Source organism: Phaseolus vulgaris, chromosome 5 (assembly GCF_051622355.1).
Source record: "Phaseolus vulgaris cultivar YP4 chromosome 5, ASM5162235v1, whole genome shotgun sequence".
NCBI lineage: Eukaryota > Viridiplantae > Streptophyta > Magnoliopsida > Fabales > Fabaceae > Phaseolus > Phaseolus vulgaris.
Window position 1 is genome coordinate 1795027 of NC_143502.1, and position 22622 is coordinate 1817648.

A 22622-nucleotide genomic window follows, 5' to 3' on the forward strand; every position below is an offset into this window, starting at 1 on the left:
ATGTTAGAACTCCGCCTCCTTAAAGGTTCTCTGATGAAAAAGGTCGTGGAATGCATGAAGGAACTCGTCAACGAAGCAAACTTCGACTGTTCCTCCACCGGAATTTCTGTCCAGACTAGGGATTCCACAGGCTCGGTGATCGTCGCCCTTCTCCTCCGGTCGGATGGTTTCAAGCACTACCGTTGCGACCACAACATATCCATTGGCATAAACCTCAAAAACATGGCTGAGATGATGAAATGTGTCGGCAATGATGACATTATGACCACCAAAGTTGATGACGGCGGCGACACAGTCAACTTCATGTTCGAAAGCCCTGATAAGATTTATGATTTTGAGATAAAAATGGTGGATATTGATAGCCAGCAGTATTGGATGTCTGAGGAGACAGAGTATGCCGCCACTGTGAAGATGGCGTCTTCCGAGTTTGCTAGGGTTTGTAGGGATCTCAATAGCGGCACTGGTACATGTATGATGAGAATGATGCATAATTGTTTTCGTCCTTGTAGTTACATTTTTTTTTTTCAGATTATAATTTTTTTAAAGAGATATATGAAATTTGTGGGTATTTTTGTTGAAGTTGTTATTTCCGTAAGCAACGAGGCTGTGAAGTTTTCCATTGAAGGAGAAGATTTTGGATGTATAAATATTGTGTGCATGGTGAGATGATAAATTTTGTTTTTGCTTAGTAAAGAAATATTCCTTAGTGGTAGACAATTTTTAGAATGTTATTTTTTGGTTAATCTTGCAGCCTGAAGAAGCTAGTGTGATTGATATGAAGGAGCCTATCTCACTGAGATTTGCATTGGGGTACATGCAATCTTTTACCAATGCAGCACCCTTGTCCAATACGGTCTCCATTTGTCTGTCAAAGAATTTGCCATGTCTTGTTCAATACAAGATTACTGAAATTGGTTATCTAAGGTTCTACGTGTACCCCAGGAACACCATGCTAGAAAGGATAAAGAGGAAGAAGGAAAACATTGGATTTAATCCCTATTGGATGTTGGGTTAGGATATTAGTATTTTTCTTTCAGTTCAACTTTGTAGTTTTTCTTTTGAAGATATATTTTTAGCTATAATTTGTTCAGAAAACTTTGAAGTTTACCAAATTGGGTGTGCAAATTTTCCGGGTGATGTATTTCTAATACTATTGAAGGTGGCACAAGGAAAAATCCTACACCTCCATACCTTCTTCTGCCACTCCATACTAAATGTAAAAATACCGTTTTCTCCTTTTTTGTGCCACTTCCATACATAATCCGGAAGCTGTTTTTGAACCGGAAGTGTTCTTGAGATTTATAAAATCCAAAACTCTTTTTTGCATTTGAAATAAGCCTATGGATTATGTAATCCGAATATATTCCAGATTACATAATCCGGAAGTCAATCTCATATTTAGAAAAGACTTCCGGATTATGTAATCCAAAAACTAATCACTCCTCTGAAAAAAGGCTTCCGGATTACATAATCTGGAAGCTAATTTTATGTATAGAAAACTTCTCTGAAAAAAGTCTTCTGGATTACATAATCCAGAAGCTAATTCTGGATCTAGAAAAAGATTTTCAGATTATGTAATCCGAAATATTAGTAAAGAGTATTTTTGGAATATAAAAAATATATGGGGGTGGCACAAGAAGGTATGGAGGTGCAGGAAGAAGCAGCCCTCTTAAGAAGCAGCCCTCTTTGAACGCGTAGGCTCAACTCTGTTTCAGAAACCCGATGAGCTCAATGCCCAATTTTGGGATTAACAGAAATAAAAACTAAGAGAATTTCTTCTTGCAACCCATGCGTTTTTCTAATGTATTCCCATAAATATTAAAATCCACACTTTGGCCTTCCATTTAAAGTAGTTTCCGCAATTTAGAAATTTCCTAATAAAGAACTTAAAAATGTATATATGGATTACATAATCTACAACAACAATAATCTAAAAACTAATTTTTATTTTCGGTTTATATAATCCAAAAATTAGTATTACATTCTAAATTATATAATTTATTTTATTTTTTTATAAAAAAAATACCTTTGAATTGTACAACTGAAAATAGATGTTTAGATTCTTGGATTTGGAAGTAAATTTCAAATAGAATCACTTAGAAGTCATTCTTTTTCCATTGAAAAATAATTTTTAAATTATTTCATAAAGAATACATTGTACAATTTAGAAGTATATTTTTTGTTAAAAAATCCTCTAGATTATATAATATAGAACTATTTTTTTAAAAAAAATATTTCAGAATCGTGTAATAAGAAAGTAGCATTCAAATTTCACAATTAAAACACATTGGTAAAATAAAATATGGATGTTTTTTCCATGAGTAAAAATTTTGTAAGAATGATTGACCAATAATAAGAATTTGGATACAATTTTGTATTTTACAGTATTCTCCTTAAGAGTAAAAGCAATGTATTTCTTTTTCACTTATTATGAGATTATTGTTGAAACTTAACATTCGAACTAAACTTAACACCTCGAGTTTCAATAATAATCTGATAAAACTTAACATCTCAACTAAGCTAACACCTTAAATTTCAACAATAATCCGATAATATGTAAAAAAGTACTATTAAAAAAGAAAAAGGAAATACAAGTAAATGTTACAATATTCTTGTTCCAGGATTTCATTGCTAATTTGGAGGGTTGTCTTCAAAAATCTGAGTAAATATTATGGCAATTCAAATGAGGTGAACAAAATATAACTTTAGTGAAACTTTTCATTAGAAGAAATTATGTGGTATATTCACTTGGTGAAACTTAAGATTGTACTGGTATATTCATAAAAAAAAAAAGGAATCAGGTTACCAATATAAGCCACAAAAGGGGCCTGACAAAGTCCTATAAAAAGAAAGAAAACCAATACACATGTTGAACCCTTTATCCTAAGATTCTTGGTGCAGTGCCAACCACAGCAAGGAAATCCAAGTATACAATAAAAAGGTATATCTTAAGATCTCAATAATGTGAACAGGAAAACTTCATCACCCCAATCAATTTTTGCATATAACTTTGAAATCCACCAGACAAAAGTAATGCTTCTAAAAGTGTCACTGATGGCTAAAAGAGTGCATTCCACCATGCTTCTAATAGAGTATACCACCATCAATCCATACTTCCATTTATATGCTTTTTAAAAAGGAATTTATTTAAGTTTATACCCTCGTAGCATGTCCATCTACCATTTACCACATGCACTTTATTACAACGACAGAACAGCTTCTTTCTCTGGTGCCTCTGTAATTTTGATTAAGAGAAAATTAACAAACCATTGTTAGCAAGTAGAGTTTACAATGTACTATATAACTGGAGACCTGTGTGGATGAACTTTTCCATAAATACTTCTAGAAGAAGAAAATTTAGTTTCTGAATAAATTAATAGCTTTTCAAAAATCATATTTTAAACCTGCCCATAAGCGAGTTTAATTCATTTTTTTCTACAAGTGTTTTACAGAGAAGTTTATCCAAAAAGACCCTTTAGACAAAAATAGATCAATTATTCAAAAGTAAAAGGGAGAAGTTTAGGGGGAAACAATACAACTTGATGCTATAGAAAAGAGAAAAACAGCTCTGCCTTAAGAGTGCTGACATTTGCACCCTTTTATATGTTACTAATTACTAGTCTAACACTCAAAAATCGAACCCCACTTAACACTAATCTTAGACAAAAACATAAGCCAAGAAATCCACAAGCAGTACTCAAATAAATCATTTTTAAACATAGCATGTATCCTATAACAACTATAAATTTAATCATAAATTAAAGTCTATGTTTGCTTGAATTTCACAAATTTTATGGCTTCTGCATAAATTCATGATTGGGTTTCTTATTTTGTGTGTTGTTTATCTTCTGCTACCTTTCTTTTTTACAGACCACACCAAAACCATACACAAGTATTTGTACAAACTATGAAGGCAGTAGGACGATTGTAGAGAAGACATTGAAAAAACGGATACTACCAAAAGCAGCATGAGTAATGATGGAAACAGAAGGAATGACCTAACTTGACTTGCAGCACCTAAGCACAGTTTTTTACCTATGGGACATGACCAAGCCCAAATCAGAGACAATGACTAGGATGTTGAAAAGGAAACTATTTTCTAATGGGTCAAACCCAAATCATCATATAAAAAGGAATGGAATCATGAATAAGGAAAATATTGAGTCTATCCTAAAAGAAGGACACGATTAAATGGGAACCAAGCCTTCAGGTCATTTTACTATGCATACTATACATCGAGCCAGAATTGAAATAGAGGGGAGCACTTTACAAATGAATGAATTAATACAAGGATTTTACTACTGGAGATGAGGTCTTGGGATACATTGCAATGCTAGAAATTATTTCTTGAGTTAAGAGTACAAGACCCAATTTATTAAAGAGGAAGGCAAAAACTTCTGGCGAGAACAATGGTGTGGCTTGTAGGGATAAAACTGCTACATTTGGCTAAGGCTCATAGCATGGGAAAGGTTGGAGATGGTTTGGTGACACCTCTCACTGCCAATAATAGTGATCAAGGGACTCAGGTAGCCTTAGGCATGGATGTGGACAAAACAAAATAGGATAGAAAGGAACTAAACAGAGGGTCTTAAATGTACTGTGTTTGGACGTTGGAAGTTGTAAAATTAAACAAAACACAATGGTGCCATCAATTAAAAATATATCCATATCCTTGCTGGCTGATCTTATGGAAAAAAATATGTAGAATTTCAGTACAAGGGTAGGCAGGACTATGCATTATTCACTTTGCAAAGGACTCTTGGTGGAGTGTGTTAGAGATATAAATTTTACAAAACCATTCATATGTTTTTACTTAACAGCTTAAGCACTTGGGATAGTTAGTTCAAGACACTACCTAGACTACGTGGGAAAAAAGATTAAGATCAAGGGAAGAAGGGAAAGAGGTAAAATCATATATCATGTGGGATACAATGGAAAGGTGGAGATGAGAGATAGGAAATTGCGAAGTATTATGGAACGGAAGGTACAGGTCTCTAAAATGACATAAGGCTTTTTTTTCTTTTTCTATTGTCAAGAACTCTAGAGGTATATCTTTTAAGGAAGCAGTCTCCCTAATTTCTTAATGAATCAACACTCTAATAAACTTTTATTCCAGTTTTATGCAAAACTTTTCTCATATGCGTATCCTTCCCTTTCTAGTAAGCTCGAAAACAGATGGAACTTTCTCAAAATATGTAACTTCATGCAGTCACATAAAATACTATACCATCGTACAAAAGAATTTACAAAAAGTTCAAAAGCTTAAGGACGACTGCAATGGGATATAGTATTTTTGGAATTTTCAAATAAGGATAAGTGAGAGAAAACTCGAATAATAGTAACACTTGTTTGATTACTTTTTGCATAATAATCATCATCATAATAGTAATAATAATCATTATTTATAATTCAGAGAAAACAAATGATAATGGAGGGAGTATAATCATGTCCACACACTCACAGCATTAACATCGTATAAAGTATGTGATGCAACCATGAAGTCAGATCTTTCAATCAATCAAATAATGTTGTCAAGAACCAACAATCCAAAAGGCTTACAGGTTGATAGGTGAAAACAAATAACACACTCCCAAACAGAGAGTTCTTGGGGCTTGAACCATGAAATTGTATAGGCACGCCCAACTTGTGCCAAGATTTATGAAAATATTAAGAGTGGAAAGAATCAAGCAATAACAAGGTAGTTAAACTCGAGATTCTATTCAGACTAGGAAAGGGGATACAGAATCGTAAATCATGGAATTGTAATATGAAGCATAAGATCCTACAAGGTATATAAAATTCATATATATGCATATAACATAACATAAATAAGAAAACAAAAAACACGTAACACACTAAATATTTAATAAAGCTTAAATTTATAAACATGGATTAATAAGCATATGAAATTCAATGACTTAACCCCATACAGAACTCGACTCACAAGTCATAAATGGCAAACAAAGCAACTCAAACTACTTTAGTTGTGCCAAGTGATTACTCACTCCTAATAAAAGCACAACACTTGAACACCTAGACTAGACCTCTAAAATAGATCATCCAAATTAAAATTATAATAGCTAAAGAGATCCTCATTTCCTCCATAGAAAGAGAAGCAGTGAACCACACAAAAAGAGCCAGACAACCTCGGACAAGGATGAGAAGAGCTCTGGTTGCTATACTGAGGCTTGGGTGAGAGAGGACACAGTTTGTGCCAGAGGTTGAAGAAGATGAAGTGATGTCAGCAAAGGTGTTTTCCTCAATTATTAGTGTTGGGGTTACAGAAAAGTTGGTTTTTGGGCTTGGGTTTTATGGGCTTAGGTTTATAGAAGCCCAAAACAGAAAAAAGAAACCTTGACCCGCAGCTGAAAGTTGGCACACAAAAACATGATCCATCAAACTAGGAAAACTTTGATTCCACCATTTTTATGATTCTGCATGGCTAGTCTACCAATTCTGCTCAGCAGTGTTCTGAGCATGGACAAACTTGCCAAGGCATGGCAGAAACATAGAATCGTGTGATTCTACTGGTCAGAACATGAACAATACACCACTTAGTTGGGACTCTCATACCAAGACAAGAAGCAACGATACCAAAAGAAATGGTTTTAGAATACATCTCTTTATAGATGCTACCAGCATAACATTGATGAGATAATCTCTAACCAAACAACAACAGAACAAAGTAAGACCGAAAGAAGGGATTAGATTTCAAGGAAATATAGTTCCTTTCATATCGGGGCCACTGGACCAAATATTCTATACACAAACGAACTCAATAAAAGTGAGAAAATAATGTGTATATATGGCATACGTGATAGGAAATTATAGCATTAATTAACACTGTGGGTATAAACTTCAGATAGTAGACAAATTTAAAGATAAATCTAAAATCAAGACCAACAAAACTTACATTTCAGAAAAAATTGGGGTTATCAAGTGCATGTGGGTTTACTGAAAAAGCACCTATCATAGAAACAAGAAGAGGAGCTTGACTTGCAATATAAAAATAACTTTTGACATTGAAGGATGCCATTTTTTAGGAAGTATCCTGCATAGATAACACACAGGTAGCAATTAACACAACTAGGGATTACAAAGAAAAACAGAGGCACTAAGCTTAACAACAGTTCAACTAAAAGTAGTAGGCTTAGAAGTGAAATAAAATATTAGGTAAACTTGACATTTGGCTCGTTTATGAATATGTTACTTTACAAGAAAGTGACAAAAAACCCCTTAAATTTTAATTCCTATAAGGGCATATAGAAACTCAAAATAAAGATTTTTAGGGCTAAGACTTGAGAAACATAATAAAAGCACGGACCAATAATATGAGTGTATAGAGTTTAGGGTTTAGGATTTAATATTAGCACTAGAGTGTACTAATATGAGTGTATGGGGATTAAACTTAAGTTTTCTCCATACATGATCTGATTCCAAAACGAGTGTAACCTATGAGGATTAGAGACCAAATGATTAGTTCTACCAAACAAAGGCCAATTGAAGTTAGAAAAAAACAGATAGAAAGTTTTTCTATTTGCTTTGTATTTTTCTGATAAATATTCATTTGATGACAGTATCTAAGGTTGGAAAGTGAAATAATTAGAACTAAACCCCTCATAGTCATCCCCAATCTTAGACAATCATTTTATCTTCTATTTATTTAATCATTGAAGGCCGATGTTCATAAGCTTTATAATGTCCATCATTCCCATTTTCGGGAAGGCCATAAAAGATTGCTTAACTTGGCCTTGAAGAAGTGGTGACTCTTTCTACCTAGTGTGATTATCCTTCACTAAAAAGCAACCAAACACTAGTCAATTCTTTTATTCTCTGTTTCTATTCCCTGTCATGTCTAAATGTAAAGGAGAAAGTTGGTTTTAAGCAATTTAAAAGATACATATGTACTCACATTCAAAAGGCTACAATGAAGAACACTAAACACATTCATTTCTTAAATAGAACATGTTTACACAAAGATAATATGGCCAGACTACTAAATTTCACATGGCCTCTAGATACCCATAAAACCAATTGCCATTCAAGGGATCCTCAAACTTATGTAAATACCATAAAAGTTTGCCTCGGCTCATCCATAATAGAACAAATGGTGATGCTTCCCAAAGAACTATTATATTTGAGGCTTCAAAGATATAAATTAACAATAAAAAAAACTAAGCACCAAATACAAAATAAATATTATTATACATTAAATCATATACAAAAGTCACCCTCAATTTAAGTAAAAGGAAACACCAGTTTGAAACTTACTGGAACATACAAGCAACACCATTCATCTTAAATGCATGTTAGAAAGGAAGTCCGACAACCTGAAAGCATCATGTATTATGTTAGTGAATGGAAAAAAGAAAGGAGGAACAGGGTAAGGTTAAGGTCAGATATAATGAGAAGGAAAAGAGGAACCTGATGTCTTTTGCAATTACGGTATTTCCATCTGCAGCCCCTAGATGTCGCAATACTACCTGCTCCACACGGCCATCTCGATATGCATGCTGCGAAGATTTCAGAAAACAATCTCCAGTCAATTTTGCAAATAGATGCCTAAAACACTTCTCAGGCCTCACTTTTAACACAGTTCAAGCCCCAACCCACAATCTACAGATAACACAATTCAACACAAAGTAGGGGAATAGAAACTGTATGCCTGAAAATACTAATAGATTTAGTTACCAAAAAGAAAGAACTAGGTTGCAGCCATTGTTTTCAGTGCTGTAATGCTAATTTTGTAGAAAATAAAAGTCATTGGGATAACTGAAAATAGCTTATGGAAAACCAAATTTAGTGCACACTGTGCAATAAATTCTATAGTGTACAAGAAACCATGTACATGCCATGAGAAAAGATATTTTTAAGTGTTAAGCAAGAAAAGAGAAAAACGGCCAAGACAGAGGGGAACATGGGGGTAAAATAGAACTAGTTGTGTTCACAGAATTACCTTGTAGAAACAACTAGTTCCAAAAGGGCAGTTACCATCCCCAAAGTCAAAGTGCTTGCAGTCAATTGACCTACAAAAGGAATTAAACAATTACCAAAAGAGTATCAGAAAAGAGATAGTCATTCACTATTTCACTCAGCTGAGCTATTTTTTTTTCCTTGTTGTGAAATATATGCTATATTGCTTGCCATCAGCTGCCCTTGCACATGCAAATCAATATAAAGAAGGGGCAAATGAAATGGGTCATCCCTCATCAATAAGACAGCATATAATGGTGAACCAAAGTTTAAACCCTCTGCGCTTATATTGTAATCAGATGATGGATTAATTGGATAGAAAAAGTAAAAGAAGTCATAAGATTTAGTAAGTAATCAAGAAATTACTTGAGTTTGGCCTTGTAGTTGTCAATGATTTCTTGTTTCTCTTCAGTTGTCGAGTACCAAATGACACTTGGGATGACAAAGTACGATAGCTTACGACAAATAGGACAAGCCCTCAATGTACTATTAACATCCATCCCCAATGTTGGGTTACTACTACGCCAATTCCTAATACAGGATATGCAAAATGGATGATCACATTCAGATAGCAGCCCAAACTTACGTTCGGCTGCTGTAGGCTTTGACAGAACACGCTCCAGGCAAACACTGCATTCAATTTCTTGACTTCGTTTCAATGCCTCAAGATACTTGTGCTTATTTTCACAACTCTTCACATGCTCTTCTCTTTCCTCAGGTCGGAAAGGATGCAAGCAATGCTTTCCACAGGTGGCACATAGATCCCCATGAAGATGAGGACATTTTTCCCCTCGTGGACAGTTGCCAGCAGCAGCAAATGAACAGATTGAAAGTTCAGAAGGTGAAGTGATTATGGATCGACCAACATTGTCATCCCCTAAAATTTCATAATACTCAAATTCTGGATTCCAAGCCAGTTCATTATTCCAAGCCGGTTCAGTAGGAAGAATGTACGGACCAGTGGAAAGAGAAAACTCTGCAGCTGTACCAACACCAGTTGAAGTAGTTATAATATTTCCAAAAGCACCGGTATCTGGAACCAGCGTATGTTGTTCAATTACTGAAGAAGATGGAATGGAAGTTTGCGCTTGAGAAGCTTTGATGTGATCATATCTGCAGCGACTACCATAAGCACAGACTCCTTTCTGATAAAATGTGCATATCTGTCATAACAAGAGAACAAGAAGAAATTATAAAAGCTATGTACATTAATAATAATAATCAATTAGGCGGGTCTGCAGCAGAGAAGAGTTTGCATCACCAACATTATTTGGAGGATCTTTCCAGTCATGAGAAAATTCACAATGCTCCCCTTTCAGACAGGCTCCATGAGCAAAGAACTTACAGAGAACCCTACAAGATTCAGAAGACAAGAAAGAAATTAAAAAAATTATAATAATCTTCAAGTTGCATAACAAACGAGAGAGAAAAGGCCCACACAAGACTTGTCCTCCTGTGTATCAAAAACCAAGTTCCCCAATAAAAACCTTCTATCTAAATTTTCCACACACGAAAACAAAAGGTTGGATTCAAATGATTTCATAGTTAAAAAGGGTCAAGTGCCAACTACAATCCACAAAAAGGATAGAAAAGCCAAATACCATTCTTCTACCTACTACAGGAATCAACATTGTTATGACATCCAGGAATGGTTTATTGCCTGTCATGACCATAGAAATATCTATTACGAATAATGGTAAGCTACAAATTATAACCTGATTGAGTCCCCAACAACAAAAGCTATCTGAATCAAATAACGATTTTCCAAAGTCAATAACAAACGGGGGCTACAAAAAAGCTAGCAACTTTCAACCCTTTCTCTTCTGAATTCTGATCAACGAATGACACACACCACCAGATAGAAAAAACAAAATAATCTGATCGGGGTTCAAAGATTAAAAAAATTAAATAAATAAAACATGATTATAAGAACATAAATAACATAAACATATCTCCAAACCAATCAACAATCATCATAAATTGGAGAAATGGCAGAAGAAAAGACAGAAAACCCACATGAAGAAAAGTCAATTAACCATGGGAGGAAAAGCAAGATGGTGAGGCTCACCTCTTAGACATGGCAGTTATTGAAAAGAATGAAATATCCTTAAAATAAGCGAGAGTGGTTGAGAGGATCAAAACCCTAAACCTCCAAAGGGATTATTGGATGAAGAAAGAGGAAAAGAAAAAAAGGGGCAACCAAAAAAGTGAAGGAGGTTACACGTGGGGTTTTGCAGCCACTCAAATTCAGAAAAGATTGAGAGCACAAGAGAAACGGTGGTGGTTAAGGTTGGATGGATGGTGGCAATGAGATATTAATAATAATAGGAATACAAATAATAGGGAAGATTGGAAATTGGATTTGGATTTGGATGGTAAAAAATATGGGACACAACACAACACAATGTTACAGCTTCCTTCTCTTCAAAACTTCCCTCACTTCTCTATCACGTGTACGTGAGTTTGCTTTATCCTATGATCACGTGTTCTATGTCCCACATCCTTCAATTTTAATTCACTTAAATACATGAATCAAAATACATGCATATTTTCTTTGTTTATCATACCTACCAATTTTCTTCATTCACCACAAGTTCTTTGAAAAATAAAATATGATTGGATAATTAGGAAATTGATTACCAATTTTGTTCATTCACAAGTTCTTAGAGAAAAAAAAATTAAAATATGATTGGATATATTAGGAATATGGATTACCAATTTTGTTAATTCACAAGTTCTTAGAGAAAAAAATTAAAATATGATTGGATATACTAGGTTAAACTTGAATGAGATGAATTACATATAACTCAATTTGTATTATTTGTCAATTCAAATGGTTAAGGATAGGTTGAATTGAGATGAATCATCACATTTTTTATTTTATTTTAATATATTGTTTGGTTAATTTTTTTATTGGATATGATTTTTAATTATTATTTTTTATTGGATATGATAATCTTTGGTTGGAGTAGAGTGATGTAGTTGCCCTAAGTTGGGTTTTCATGGAAAAAATAAAGTCTAAATTTGATTTTTTTTACTTTATTGTAGGCTTTGTTTTAGGTTATTTTGATCTACATCAAAATCAGGTTTGACCTACAAGTCTATTTAAAAGTTTATTATTATGTTATAAAACGTTTTATAGAAGAATGGGGTTAGTGTTATTGACCTATATCTATGTATATTACAATATAAGATAATAAATTACTTATTTAAACGCTAATTTGTAATAAAACTTTTATACAATATATAAATTCATCTTTCAACAACTCTATAAATTTTAATTTTTTTATGTATATCAACATGCTCATTAACAAATAAATATAAATATAAATAAATATACATTTAATACATCATAATTTATATTTATCTTATTTTTTTAATGAAGTAGTTTTTTATGTGTTTGGTTTTCATAAATGATGAAAATAGAAAAGAGATAAGTTGAGAAAAAGAAAAATAAGTAAGAAATTGAGAGAAAATATTGTGAAAGTTATGTAATTAGAGTGATAGTAAAGAAAAGAAGAAGAGATTAAGAGATAAATATAAATAGGTAAGAAATAATAGAGTGATTTCCACCCATTTTTTCTTCTCCTTTATATCCTAAATCCAACAACTAATATTATTTTCCTCTTAATCTCTTTCCACTCTACTAAATAATAAGGTGTAAGTTTAAGTTAAGCCCAAATTAATATTACAATGTTTTCCTCCTCAAGATTTAAAGAAGAATGAATGAAAAATAGTTAATTCAAAAGGCACATAGAAAGTGAAAACTCTATTAAGTATTATCTAGAAACACTTACTTTTAAAATATTTAATTAAATGTGTCCAAAGTGTGTCCTTTCAAAAGAAAAGGACAATTTGTTAATGGACACAAAATGGATATATCCAAGTGTGTTTTTAGAATTGTGTCCAACATTCATTATAATAACTTAAAGATTTGACATCATTGGTTGAGAAATGATAGGATAAGCTATTTATTTTTTTAGACAATGTAAGGACATGGGAATATTAATAGAAATAGTGGTAATGGAGAATGTGTCAAAACAACAAAATAATAATTCAATAACAAAAGCAATAAGTAGTAAAATAATTTTTTCTTCAACTTATTATAATATGTGAGGAACATCAACAAAAATAAAGCATAGTAAGAAATTCAAGAAGAAAAAGAGTATAAGAGATAAATAGATGTTTAACATGGAAAACCTTGAGTCATACATAAAAATAAATAAAAATCTACCATGATCAATAACATAAAAAAAAATGTCTTTGTTATAAACAATACATACAATCTATCAAAAAAATCAAACAACAATGTTTAAGATAAGAAAAAATAAATTAAAAACCTCAAAACAAAGTCTCTAATAAACAACATTTATTCCTTAGTGACAAAGGAGATGGATGAAGTCGTTTGAGCTAACTTTGTTTCGTAAGGCAGTTGTTTATGTTGGGGCAACAAGTGAATTTTGACCATGCACAAAGAGATAGAGTCACTATAGAAGAATGAGACTTGGGAGTTGATAAGATCACCCGGAGACAAATCATTATTGAATGCAAATGGATCTTCAAGAAGAATATCATTAGAGCGCAAGATGGTCTCACATTTGTACTTATGGCAAAAAAATGCATACCCGTTGAGGATAGGATGAAGATGAATTTTTACTTCATTCATGGGATGGAATAATCAAACAAGCACTCTCCCAGTCTAGTTGTCATCTTTACTCACAATAGCCACAAAGGATGTGTAACAACTATTTTCTTTTCAAACTCTTTATATAAGATCTCTTTGGAGAAGGAAGATTGACGAAAATTTTGCTACAACAATGTACACAAGATCTTAAGCTTCCAAGCCTTGTGGTTGTAAGAAAGAAGATTGTTTGTGTTCATTAATAATCTAGAAAAGTGATATTCCTTGTATAAGTTGTAAGATACTACCTATTTTTCTAGTGAACGAACCTGTGATCTTTTAAATCACAGTCTTTATAAACCTTGTGACCTTTAGCTATGAGTGACTATGTTTCAAATAATATTGTGTTTAGCTAAGAGTGGTTGCGTTCCAAGCAATACTCTGTGTGTAATAATGAATTATTACATTCCAAATAATACTTTGTGTTTAAGTTGGAGTTATTGCATTTCAAATAATACTAAATTTTATTCAGATTATTTGCATTCCAAATAATACTTAGTTTTAGCTAGATGTGACTTATGTCCAAATAATACTCATTTATATCTTTGCAGCATTAGTTTGTTTTAGTGAAACTCAATTGATTGAGAATTGTACACGATCTTTGTTAACAAACGAACAATAACCATAATCAAATCCTTTCTTGTTTTTATCTTACTTGTGCTTTTTTTTTATACACAATAAAGGATATCCTATAATAAAGAAAACACCTCAGTGATTATATTATACTAGAAATGCAATTATTTCCTTTCAAGAATTGTTAATAACTTAACGAATAGATAAAAAGTAATGTAACTTACAAAGGCTATGCAGTTTATGTACTTTAACAAGGCATATTTGAATGATAATGAAAAAATTAGTGAATGGATGGACTTTTGATTTGGAAATATTCTATTTATCAAGGAGGAAAGTATTTTAACATAAGAAAACACTTTTTTTTGGATTCCCAATGGAAAGAAAGGAATTTTAAAATTTTATTTCGCACCCATATAATTTTAAATTTCAAAACATAAGGTTGACAAAAAAAAACATTAAATTGAATATTTTATTATTATTACGTTTAAATTATTATAAATTCAAATAATTGAAATTAAATTAAATTTAAATCCATATTTTTTAAAGAAAATAAGTTTAATTTTTATCCATCTTAATTCAAATATTGAATTGAAATACAAATCTATATTTTGAAAAGGAAAATAGTTTTTTGATGTTTGTAAATCGGTTTGATATCAATTTTAGAACTAGTATCTTTTTTCAAAATAAATGTTTAATCCAAATAATTACAAATAAACATTAAAGATATTACATATTAAATATGTGTACATTTTATGAAGTATGTTTAAGTAATCCAAGTTGGTTTTCCATGGAAAAGATACTGAACTAGCAAAAACAAGCAATCTTTTCAACAAGGGTTTAACCAAAAAACTATGGTGATGAACATGCCAACAAGACCAAGAATATGAAGCCATATTGTACATAGAAGAGCAATCTGAATTCAAAGTGCAATGACACAGAACTAAGCAAAAGCCTCAAACCAAAACTATTTGAAAAGGTTCATGTTAGAAAATATACAAAATGGCATATGATCACGAATAGCAGATGTTGGCATGAGTACTAGCATACCATAAACTAGAAAATCTTGGGAGTTTCTGCCTAAATACTTCTCAAAACAAATGATGGGGAACCTCAACAACTGGTTTGATATGAACTGTGTGATTCTAGTAGAACTCATCACTGTATTCCTCTTCATCATCATCATCATCTATATTAGAATGCATCATCATTGATAACAAGGCAGCCTCCATAGGGTTGAATTCTTCATCCACAAAATCTTCAGGGCCAAAATCATCCACACCAGAAACCAGTGCTTCTGACAATGCAGCCATCTGAAAAAAATCTGTGTCTTCTTCATCAGAATCAAAAGGGCCAAAACAAGGACCTGATTCACCACCAAGACTATCAGATATATCCATCATCCCAAATGGATCCATATCATCGAAAAACCCTGAGTCCCTCATAATAGAATTTGTTAAATCAACATCGCTGAGCATCTCCAACATGTCATTCATCTCATTCATCGTAATATTGTTTTGTCTCCGGTGTGGTGGTGGCCTGCGATGGATCCATGTGTATGAGCCAGGCTTCACAGTGTGCTGAAAGCAACAGATATCAGAATTATTGAAGGTCAAACAAGTACAAATATAAGCTATGTAAAGGATTAAAGATAAATAAATATGCATGGCCTCTGAAAAACAGATTTACAAGTATCCTACAGGTGAGTAGTCTTTTTCTCTTTATATTGGATATTTTAAAGTCTATTAGTGTTTATTTCAAACATAGAGCATAGCCAGAGACTGAACTTGTTTCCAATTTCAATTTCTGTGTTTTTTTTAAATAAAAGTATTTCAAAAAATACCTACAACTCTCCTCCATTTTATAATTTAGTACATGCTTATCACTAAGGGTCTGTTTGCTTCTACTGATGTGCTTGAAGTACGGTTTGGCAAGGCGTGCAAATTGGCGAGCGGGTGACTAGCGTGTTTGTTTCAAGTGTTTGAAGGTGACTCTACCAATGTGCGGATTGGCGAGCAGGTGACTAGCGTGTTTGTTTCAAGTGTTTTGAAAGTGACTCTACGAGTGTGCGGATTGGCGAGCGGGTGACTAGTGTGTTTGTTTTAAGTGTTTTGAAGGTGACTCTATGGATGGGGAAGAGGGTGGTAAGCATTTCAGTTTCTTCACACAAATACATGATTTGTTCTGATTACACGAAGGATGATCATAGGATTTTACCTTCATATCCTTAACCCTAACACTTAGGATGATCATAGGATTTTACCTTCATATCCTTAACCCTAACACTGTGCATGCATGACACTTCTCCGAGGAGAATTGATTCTCGTTCAAGTTCATTTCATGAGAGAATCGATTTTGTTCCAGTTTTACTTATGGTTGATTTCATGGAAGAATCGATTTTTAGTAGTTCTTTGTGCCCTTTGAAACCCATAATCAATTATTGTCCACGTTGTAGGAAAGGGAGAATCAATTTTCTTCATTTGTTGGTTACTTTTGGTGTCCAAAATCGATTTTCTTTAACTAGCATACAAGGGAGAATCAGCTCTCTTTCACAGCATTTCCAGTAATAGGAGTGCCATCTTGATTAAGAGGCAGGGATAATAATATAAACAATACATAAATTTATGTAAGAAAATATTTAAATATACTATTAATAACAACATATAATTATAAATAATAAAAATAATAAAATAAAATGATAATATGAACAAAACATACATAATTATATAAAATAGTAAATGTATATAATAATAATAATTTTTTAAAATTTATTATTCCCACTCAATCATCACATCACTCACAAATTTCAATGAATCATCCTCACAAATCCATTCTAACATCCCTCAATCAAAACAACATCATGCATCCACTCTCTCAAATCCCTCCCCCCAAACACACCCTAAGGGTGTGATGATAGATTTCTTCCAGGTGTGAAGATAGGCGAGAAAAGCATGAAAATTAACAAATAAAAAATCAATTAAAAAACAAAAAGCTAGGCAAATATTTGCGAAGAAAATATCATTGTAAAGGTATATATAATAAAATATGTATTCACAATCGATTATGAATGCAAAGAATCAATTTTCATTATAGATTATGAATACATATTTTATTATAATAAATACATATAAATAATAATAATAATTATTAAAATAATAAAAAAATTAATAAACATATAAAATGATAATTAAAATGAATAATAAATAATAAAATTAAAATTATGGATTAATTATAAATTTTTCATTTAGTTAAATGTAATTTATAATAATATAAATTAATTAATTATTATATATATGCATATTATTTTATGATTTTTTAAATTTATTATATCTATCAAATCATTCACAAATTTTCATAAATTTTTCTTTCACTTTCATTCTATTTACCTTAATCCAAAGAATCTTACTCTCCTCACACTTTCTCTCTTCAAATCACTTCCTAATCCTAACAAAGCATAAAATGAAACAAGACATCTTAATTTTAGAAACATGGGACCATCCCAAATCAAACGAAACAAACCACAAATCCTGATCTAGTATAGAACCAAATCCCAGCTCATGATCGTTTCCATAACTACAAATACTTTTTTATTAATTATAAAAAGAAAAAGCATAACACAAAATGTAGTTCATAAGGTATGTGTAAAGAAAGATAACTAAAGAAACCAGAAGTTAAAGCCCAAGAGCTTTATTTCAGAGGCAAAGGCAAAAAACAAGCCCAATTTATCAACTTCAGAAGCTAATCCAAATAAAAAGATAACAAAAGCCACACAAACTAAAGTGACCTCACAGAGAGAGGCATGAGAAATGAAAAAAGAAAAGAGGGGTATTGAGTAAAAACCAAAATGCAGGTAAAGAACAGAGAAACGTGGTGTGCTACTTGGAAGAGGAAAGCTTATTGCAAATCTGTATCTCAAAGATAAGAACAAAAAGACCCACAAAATGCGGGCTGCACTGGATCATGCAACACAGCTCACAAATTTGTGGGGCTTCAACATGCAGAAAATTAAAAATCTCACGTGCAAGCCAGTTTGCTCTTCAACCATCTAGTATGATCTCACTCTGCAATATTCATACACTGAATCAAGCATGGAAGCCAACCAAAACTCAAGGATTGTAAAAAAAGTAAAATCACAAATTTGCCAACACTGAAGTAACAGTATACACTACAGATCTGTATGAAAGGAAGTACTTAAACTAACTAACCAAGTATAATAGTACTAATGTACAATCACAAATGCTCAAGCTAGTCACTAAAAACAAAGTACCATAATGCAACACAGAAAGATCACTAACATTGTTGCATGCCCCAAAAGATTAAAAAAAATTAATCATAATAATAAATATGCAGACATATATGGCTTGCTTTAGTTAAGATTTCTGAACTCCCCAAAATGTAAACTGATTTGTACAATATTTTGGTAAATCAGACCTGGACCAAATGGGATAGTTTCTTGGAATTTTAGTTACTTGATAATCATGATCTGGAATTATTATTTCCCTAAGAAACAGGAATGTTGAATTGTAAAGCAGTGATAATCACGTGTATCCAAATTGAATAGACGGTGGAGATTGGTAAGAAAGCTGAACTATTCAATTGTAGCCAGCATGGTGAGTCAATTCATCGATTCTCCTCATGTTGATCATGAGAATGCAATTGTCCAAACTTGATATTTCTTAAAGGATATCTAGTAGAAGGATGGATTAGTATATGAGAACAAAGGACATATCATTGCCTATACCTGTGCTGACAAGGCTGGATCTCCTACTAAACCTGCGGTTATTGTGTCCTATTTGGTGAGAATCCCATTACATGGAAAAGCATGAAACAAAATGTGGTTGCAAGTCCAAAGCTGAATCAGAATATCAAGCTATGACTCTCACTGCTCACGAACTAATTCGTCTAAAACAAGCAAACTCATCAGTGTTATTGAATATCAGAGATGGTAGTTTTGTTGCCGGACATCATAACAAGGTAGTAGCGGATCAGAAATTCTGTGGTGCTGCAAATTAGTCAGGGTGGAAATGACGTCGCCACTGCGGCTCACATCTTCTTAATGAAGATTTGGGCCAACATGATATGACCCGATTTCCGTGAGCTTGGGAGGGTGCTGGGAATAGAACATCATTAATGCTCCACTTTGCATTTATCAGCACAATTAATTGACACAGGGTTCAAGGCAGTCTCATATTCATTGCATATCAGGGGTTAACCAGTCTTCATTAGTAAATAATACTCATCATGTATATAAACATATTTTTGCTGAATCATAGGGTTCCTTGAAGTCTCACACTCATTGTATATTAGGGGTTAATACCAGTCTTAATTTGTAAATTGTACCAATCATGTATGTAAACAGATTTTTGCTGAGTATATTACTACACGTAGAGCATTAACATTTTGAAATTCCTATCTCGTTTTTCTCAAGTTGTCAAAAGACATACAAAAAATAATATTGGTGTTAGATAAGACCAAAAAAAAGTTGTAGATTCTATACCCAAGTGGATAGTCAGCCCAAATATGATTATTTATATAAATAAAATCAAATTTGACATCTAATATCTAATAGCAAGATAATAAATATTATTTAAGTTGAAGGAGAAGCATGGTAGAATGCAATTCGCTGTTTAAAAAATGATGTTAATAACTAAATAGGAATGGTAATCAAATTTTCCCAAGGAATTTACAGTGACAAAAGAGATAGTAACTTGGGTACCTTGTAGAAGCAACTAGCCCCAAATGGACAATTCCCATTTCCGAAGTTAAAATGCTTGCAATTAATTAGTCTGAAAAAAAATCAAATAAGAAACCATTCAATCCCTTAATAAAAATATTGTCTTGGATCTCTTTAATAATCAGATTTTCACCTAAATAGCTGAACTCTGCATAAATTGCTCTCATCAATAGAGACATGTGAAGAGTATACAATCAACATTTCACAAAATATTGGAACACAGTGTGTGCATGCATTCTTATGTACTTTTGGGAGTGTTTGATTGCTGTGTGGTGTAGAAGGGGTTTGGGAATAGGAGTGGGGATATAGTGATGAGAAAAGGAGGGAATTATATTCCCAACCAACCACCATCTAAAACAACTTTGATTGATTAACTATAACACAAGTAAATTCAAAATCACGAGTCACCAAGTAACAAATCAATTTCAGGAAAGTGAAGGGGATGTTGAGTAGAGAAGAAATTACTTGCAGTTTGCCTTGTAGTTATCAATAATTTCTTGTTTTTCTTCCTTAGTAGAATACCAAATACCACTTGGAATGACAAAATATGACAGTTTGCGACAAACAGGACATGTTCTCACTGCATTAGCAGTGCCACTACTACTACCCATGTCCATTGCAGAGGTTGGGGCACTACTACGCCAATTGCGGATACAGGATAAACAAAAAGCATGATCACATTCAGGAAGCAGCCCAAACTTACAATCAGATGGTTTAGCCTTGGAAAGAACACGCTCCAAACAAACATTGCATTCTACTTCTTGACTGTCATTCAAAGCCTGAAGGTATTTTTCCTTTTTATCACAAGTTCTCAAATGATTTTCTCTTTCCTCTCTGTCAGTAGGATGTATGCAAAATTCTCTACAGTATAAACATCGATTTCCATGAACACGAGAACAGTTAAATCCAAGGGGGCAGTCGGCAGCAGCAAATGAGCAGAACAAAATTTCAGATCGTGCAGCACTACTAGAACTGCCAACATCATTTCCAGGAGAGAGCAGATTCTTATGTTGTGAACTCCTTGCACAATTGTCTGATGAAGATGACTTTGAACCCTTTGGAACCCAACTTGTTTCTTTGGCGGTACGATTCAGCAAACATTTCGGAAGAGGAGAACGACGTCTGTTAGATGAAGACGACCCATCAGAAGCTCTGACATGTTTATATTTGCATTTACTACCAAAAGCACATACTCCTTTTCTATGAAAGCAACAAACCTGTTTTCAACATAAGAAACAAAAGAGTAGGAAAGTCAATAAAAAGATTCATCGGTGGGTGCCAAACATAGTACACGATAATCAGAACGAGTCACAACTTACATGACCACTATCTTCATCCTTTTTCTCATGAACAAAAGCACACTGATCCCCTTTCAAACACGCTCCACGGGCATAGAACTTGCAAACCCTAAGACAAATAATCATTTCAAAACGCGTCACAATGTTATCAAGAAAGAGTCTACAAAAATTCAACACAAAAATTCAAAAAGTAAGCAAGTAAACCCCTAAATTGGTTAACTAACAAATCACATAGTCTCCTCAAAAAGTGCACACATCAAAACCAACACACAATTTCCAAGTCACTTATAATGAACCATTACCAACGATAACTAAACAGAAAACTGATCAGACTGTTATCTCTTAAAGAAACACACATTTCCAATCAGTAAAACAAGAAACGAAAAAAGAAACCCAAGAACACGGTCCATACAATCCACCACACGGCCTTCGAACAAATAATGAGCAGTGGCAAATGCGAACTATCCGAACACGCCATGCAACAAAACCCTTTTTCTTTTCTTTCGCGCCCTTTCCAATGCGCGAACAAGACAAAAGATAAGACAGAAGGAAAAAAACGAAACGACAGTGATGGAAGAAATTCAAGAATCATGAAAAATGATGAAAATGGAGGAACGGAAAAGAAGAAGAGAGGGTGATAAAAAAATTACCTGTTGGCCATGGTGATGAAGTGGAAATTGAGGAAATGGAATGGAAGAAAAGGGGAAGAAGAAGGGACAAAGATGCGAGCGTGAAAACCTAAGTGCGACCCATTTGAACCGGGTACGAGGGTTTTTGGCGCTGTGTCGTTAAATTGCAAATCTCTCTCGCGACTTAGATAATTTTCATTTCCCCTTTCTCTTCTTACCTCACACGCTTCGTTTACTACCACTTATTTATACCTCTCCACCGGAATTACTTTTTCTCTTAATTACGCCATTTTTACTTTTATCATGAGAGTTCTAAAATAGAATATAAATTTTCATTGTGAAACTCTAAATTTAATTGTAAAATATTATTATGTGAATTTTACTTTTTTTAATGTGAACGTTAAAACATAAAGTCACTCTTATTTACTTTTTAATACTTATTATGATAAAGATTATGTAATAAATTTCGGAGTGGTAGTTATTATAACTAACAATAATAACAATATTAACAAATCATAAGAGTAGTGACATAATAATTAAATATTAATAATAATAATGGTAGTTATAATTGTTTTAACTAAATTCTTTTGAAGTGAATTTCAAGACTATTTCAGAATTTAGTTATGTCCGTTTATTTGAATAGACTTGGTGTTATTTTGATTTCTTTTTATTTTTTCATTTAAATTAGTTGTAATTCATTGAATAATATCTTGATTATTAGTTTTTTATTTTTTTCA

The 22622-nt window shown here is 32.8% G+C and overlaps 3 protein-coding genes across 7 annotated transcripts; 1 reads left to right on the plus strand and 2 right to left on the minus strand.

The window, feature by feature from the left end:
• On the plus strand, positions 1 to 1015 carry LOC137836125 (DNA sliding clamp PCNA). Its single transcript, XM_068644983.2, has 3 exons — positions 1 to 469; positions 581 to 660; positions 725 to 1015. The coding sequence occupies exons 1-3, from the start codon at positions 1 to 3 to the stop codon at positions 1013 to 1015; spliced, it is 840 nt and encodes a 279-aa protein (XP_068501084.2).
• Positions 1016 to 2721: 1706 nt separating this feature from the next.
• On the minus strand, positions 2722 to 11463 carry LOC137834733 (putative RING-type E3 ubiquitin transferase C3H69). Of its 4 annotated transcripts, none has more exons than XR_011084948.2 (8): positions 11042 to 11463; positions 10239 to 10326; positions 9340 to 10136; positions 8957 to 9026; positions 8425 to 8513; positions 8272 to 8330; positions 6914 to 7051; positions 2722 to 3235 (listed from the first exon to the last, which is right to left on the minus strand). XR_011084948.2 is itself a non-coding variant. In XM_068642894.2 (7 exons), the coding sequence occupies exons 1-6, from the start codon at positions 11050 to 11052 to the stop codon at positions 8294 to 8296; spliced, it is 1092 nt and encodes a 363-aa protein (XP_068498995.2). In that variant the 5' UTR covers positions 11053 to 11456; the 3' UTR covers positions 2722 to 3235; positions 8272 to 8293. The 4 variants fall into 4 exon arrangements, 2 of the variants coding, with proteins under 2 accessions (XP_068498995.2, XP_068498996.2); XR_011084949.2 differs by having other exon boundaries at positions 10990 to 11279; XM_068642894.2 differs by lacking the exon at positions 6914 to 7051 and having other exon boundaries at positions 11042 to 11456.
• Positions 11464 to 15168: 3705 nt separating this feature from the next.
• Positions 15169 to 22103, minus strand: LOC137834739 (E3 ubiquitin-protein ligase makorin). Of its 2 annotated transcripts, XM_090302037.1 has the most exons (6): positions 21907 to 22100; positions 21278 to 21365; positions 20424 to 21175; positions 19941 to 20010; positions 18243 to 18285; positions 15169 to 15804 (listed from the first exon to the last, which is right to left on the minus strand). In XM_090302037.1, exons 1-5 carry the CDS (start codon positions 21915 to 21917, stop codon positions 18262 to 18264), a joined length of 945 nt encoding a protein of 314 aa, XP_090158163.1. In that variant the 5' UTR covers positions 21918 to 22100; the 3' UTR covers positions 15169 to 15804; positions 18243 to 18261. The 2 variants fall into 2 exon arrangements, with proteins under 2 accessions (XP_090158163.1, XP_068499004.2); XM_068642903.2 differs by lacking the exon at positions 18243 to 18285 and having other exon boundaries at positions 21907 to 22103.
• Between the last annotated feature and the right edge of the window lie 519 nt (positions 22104 to 22622).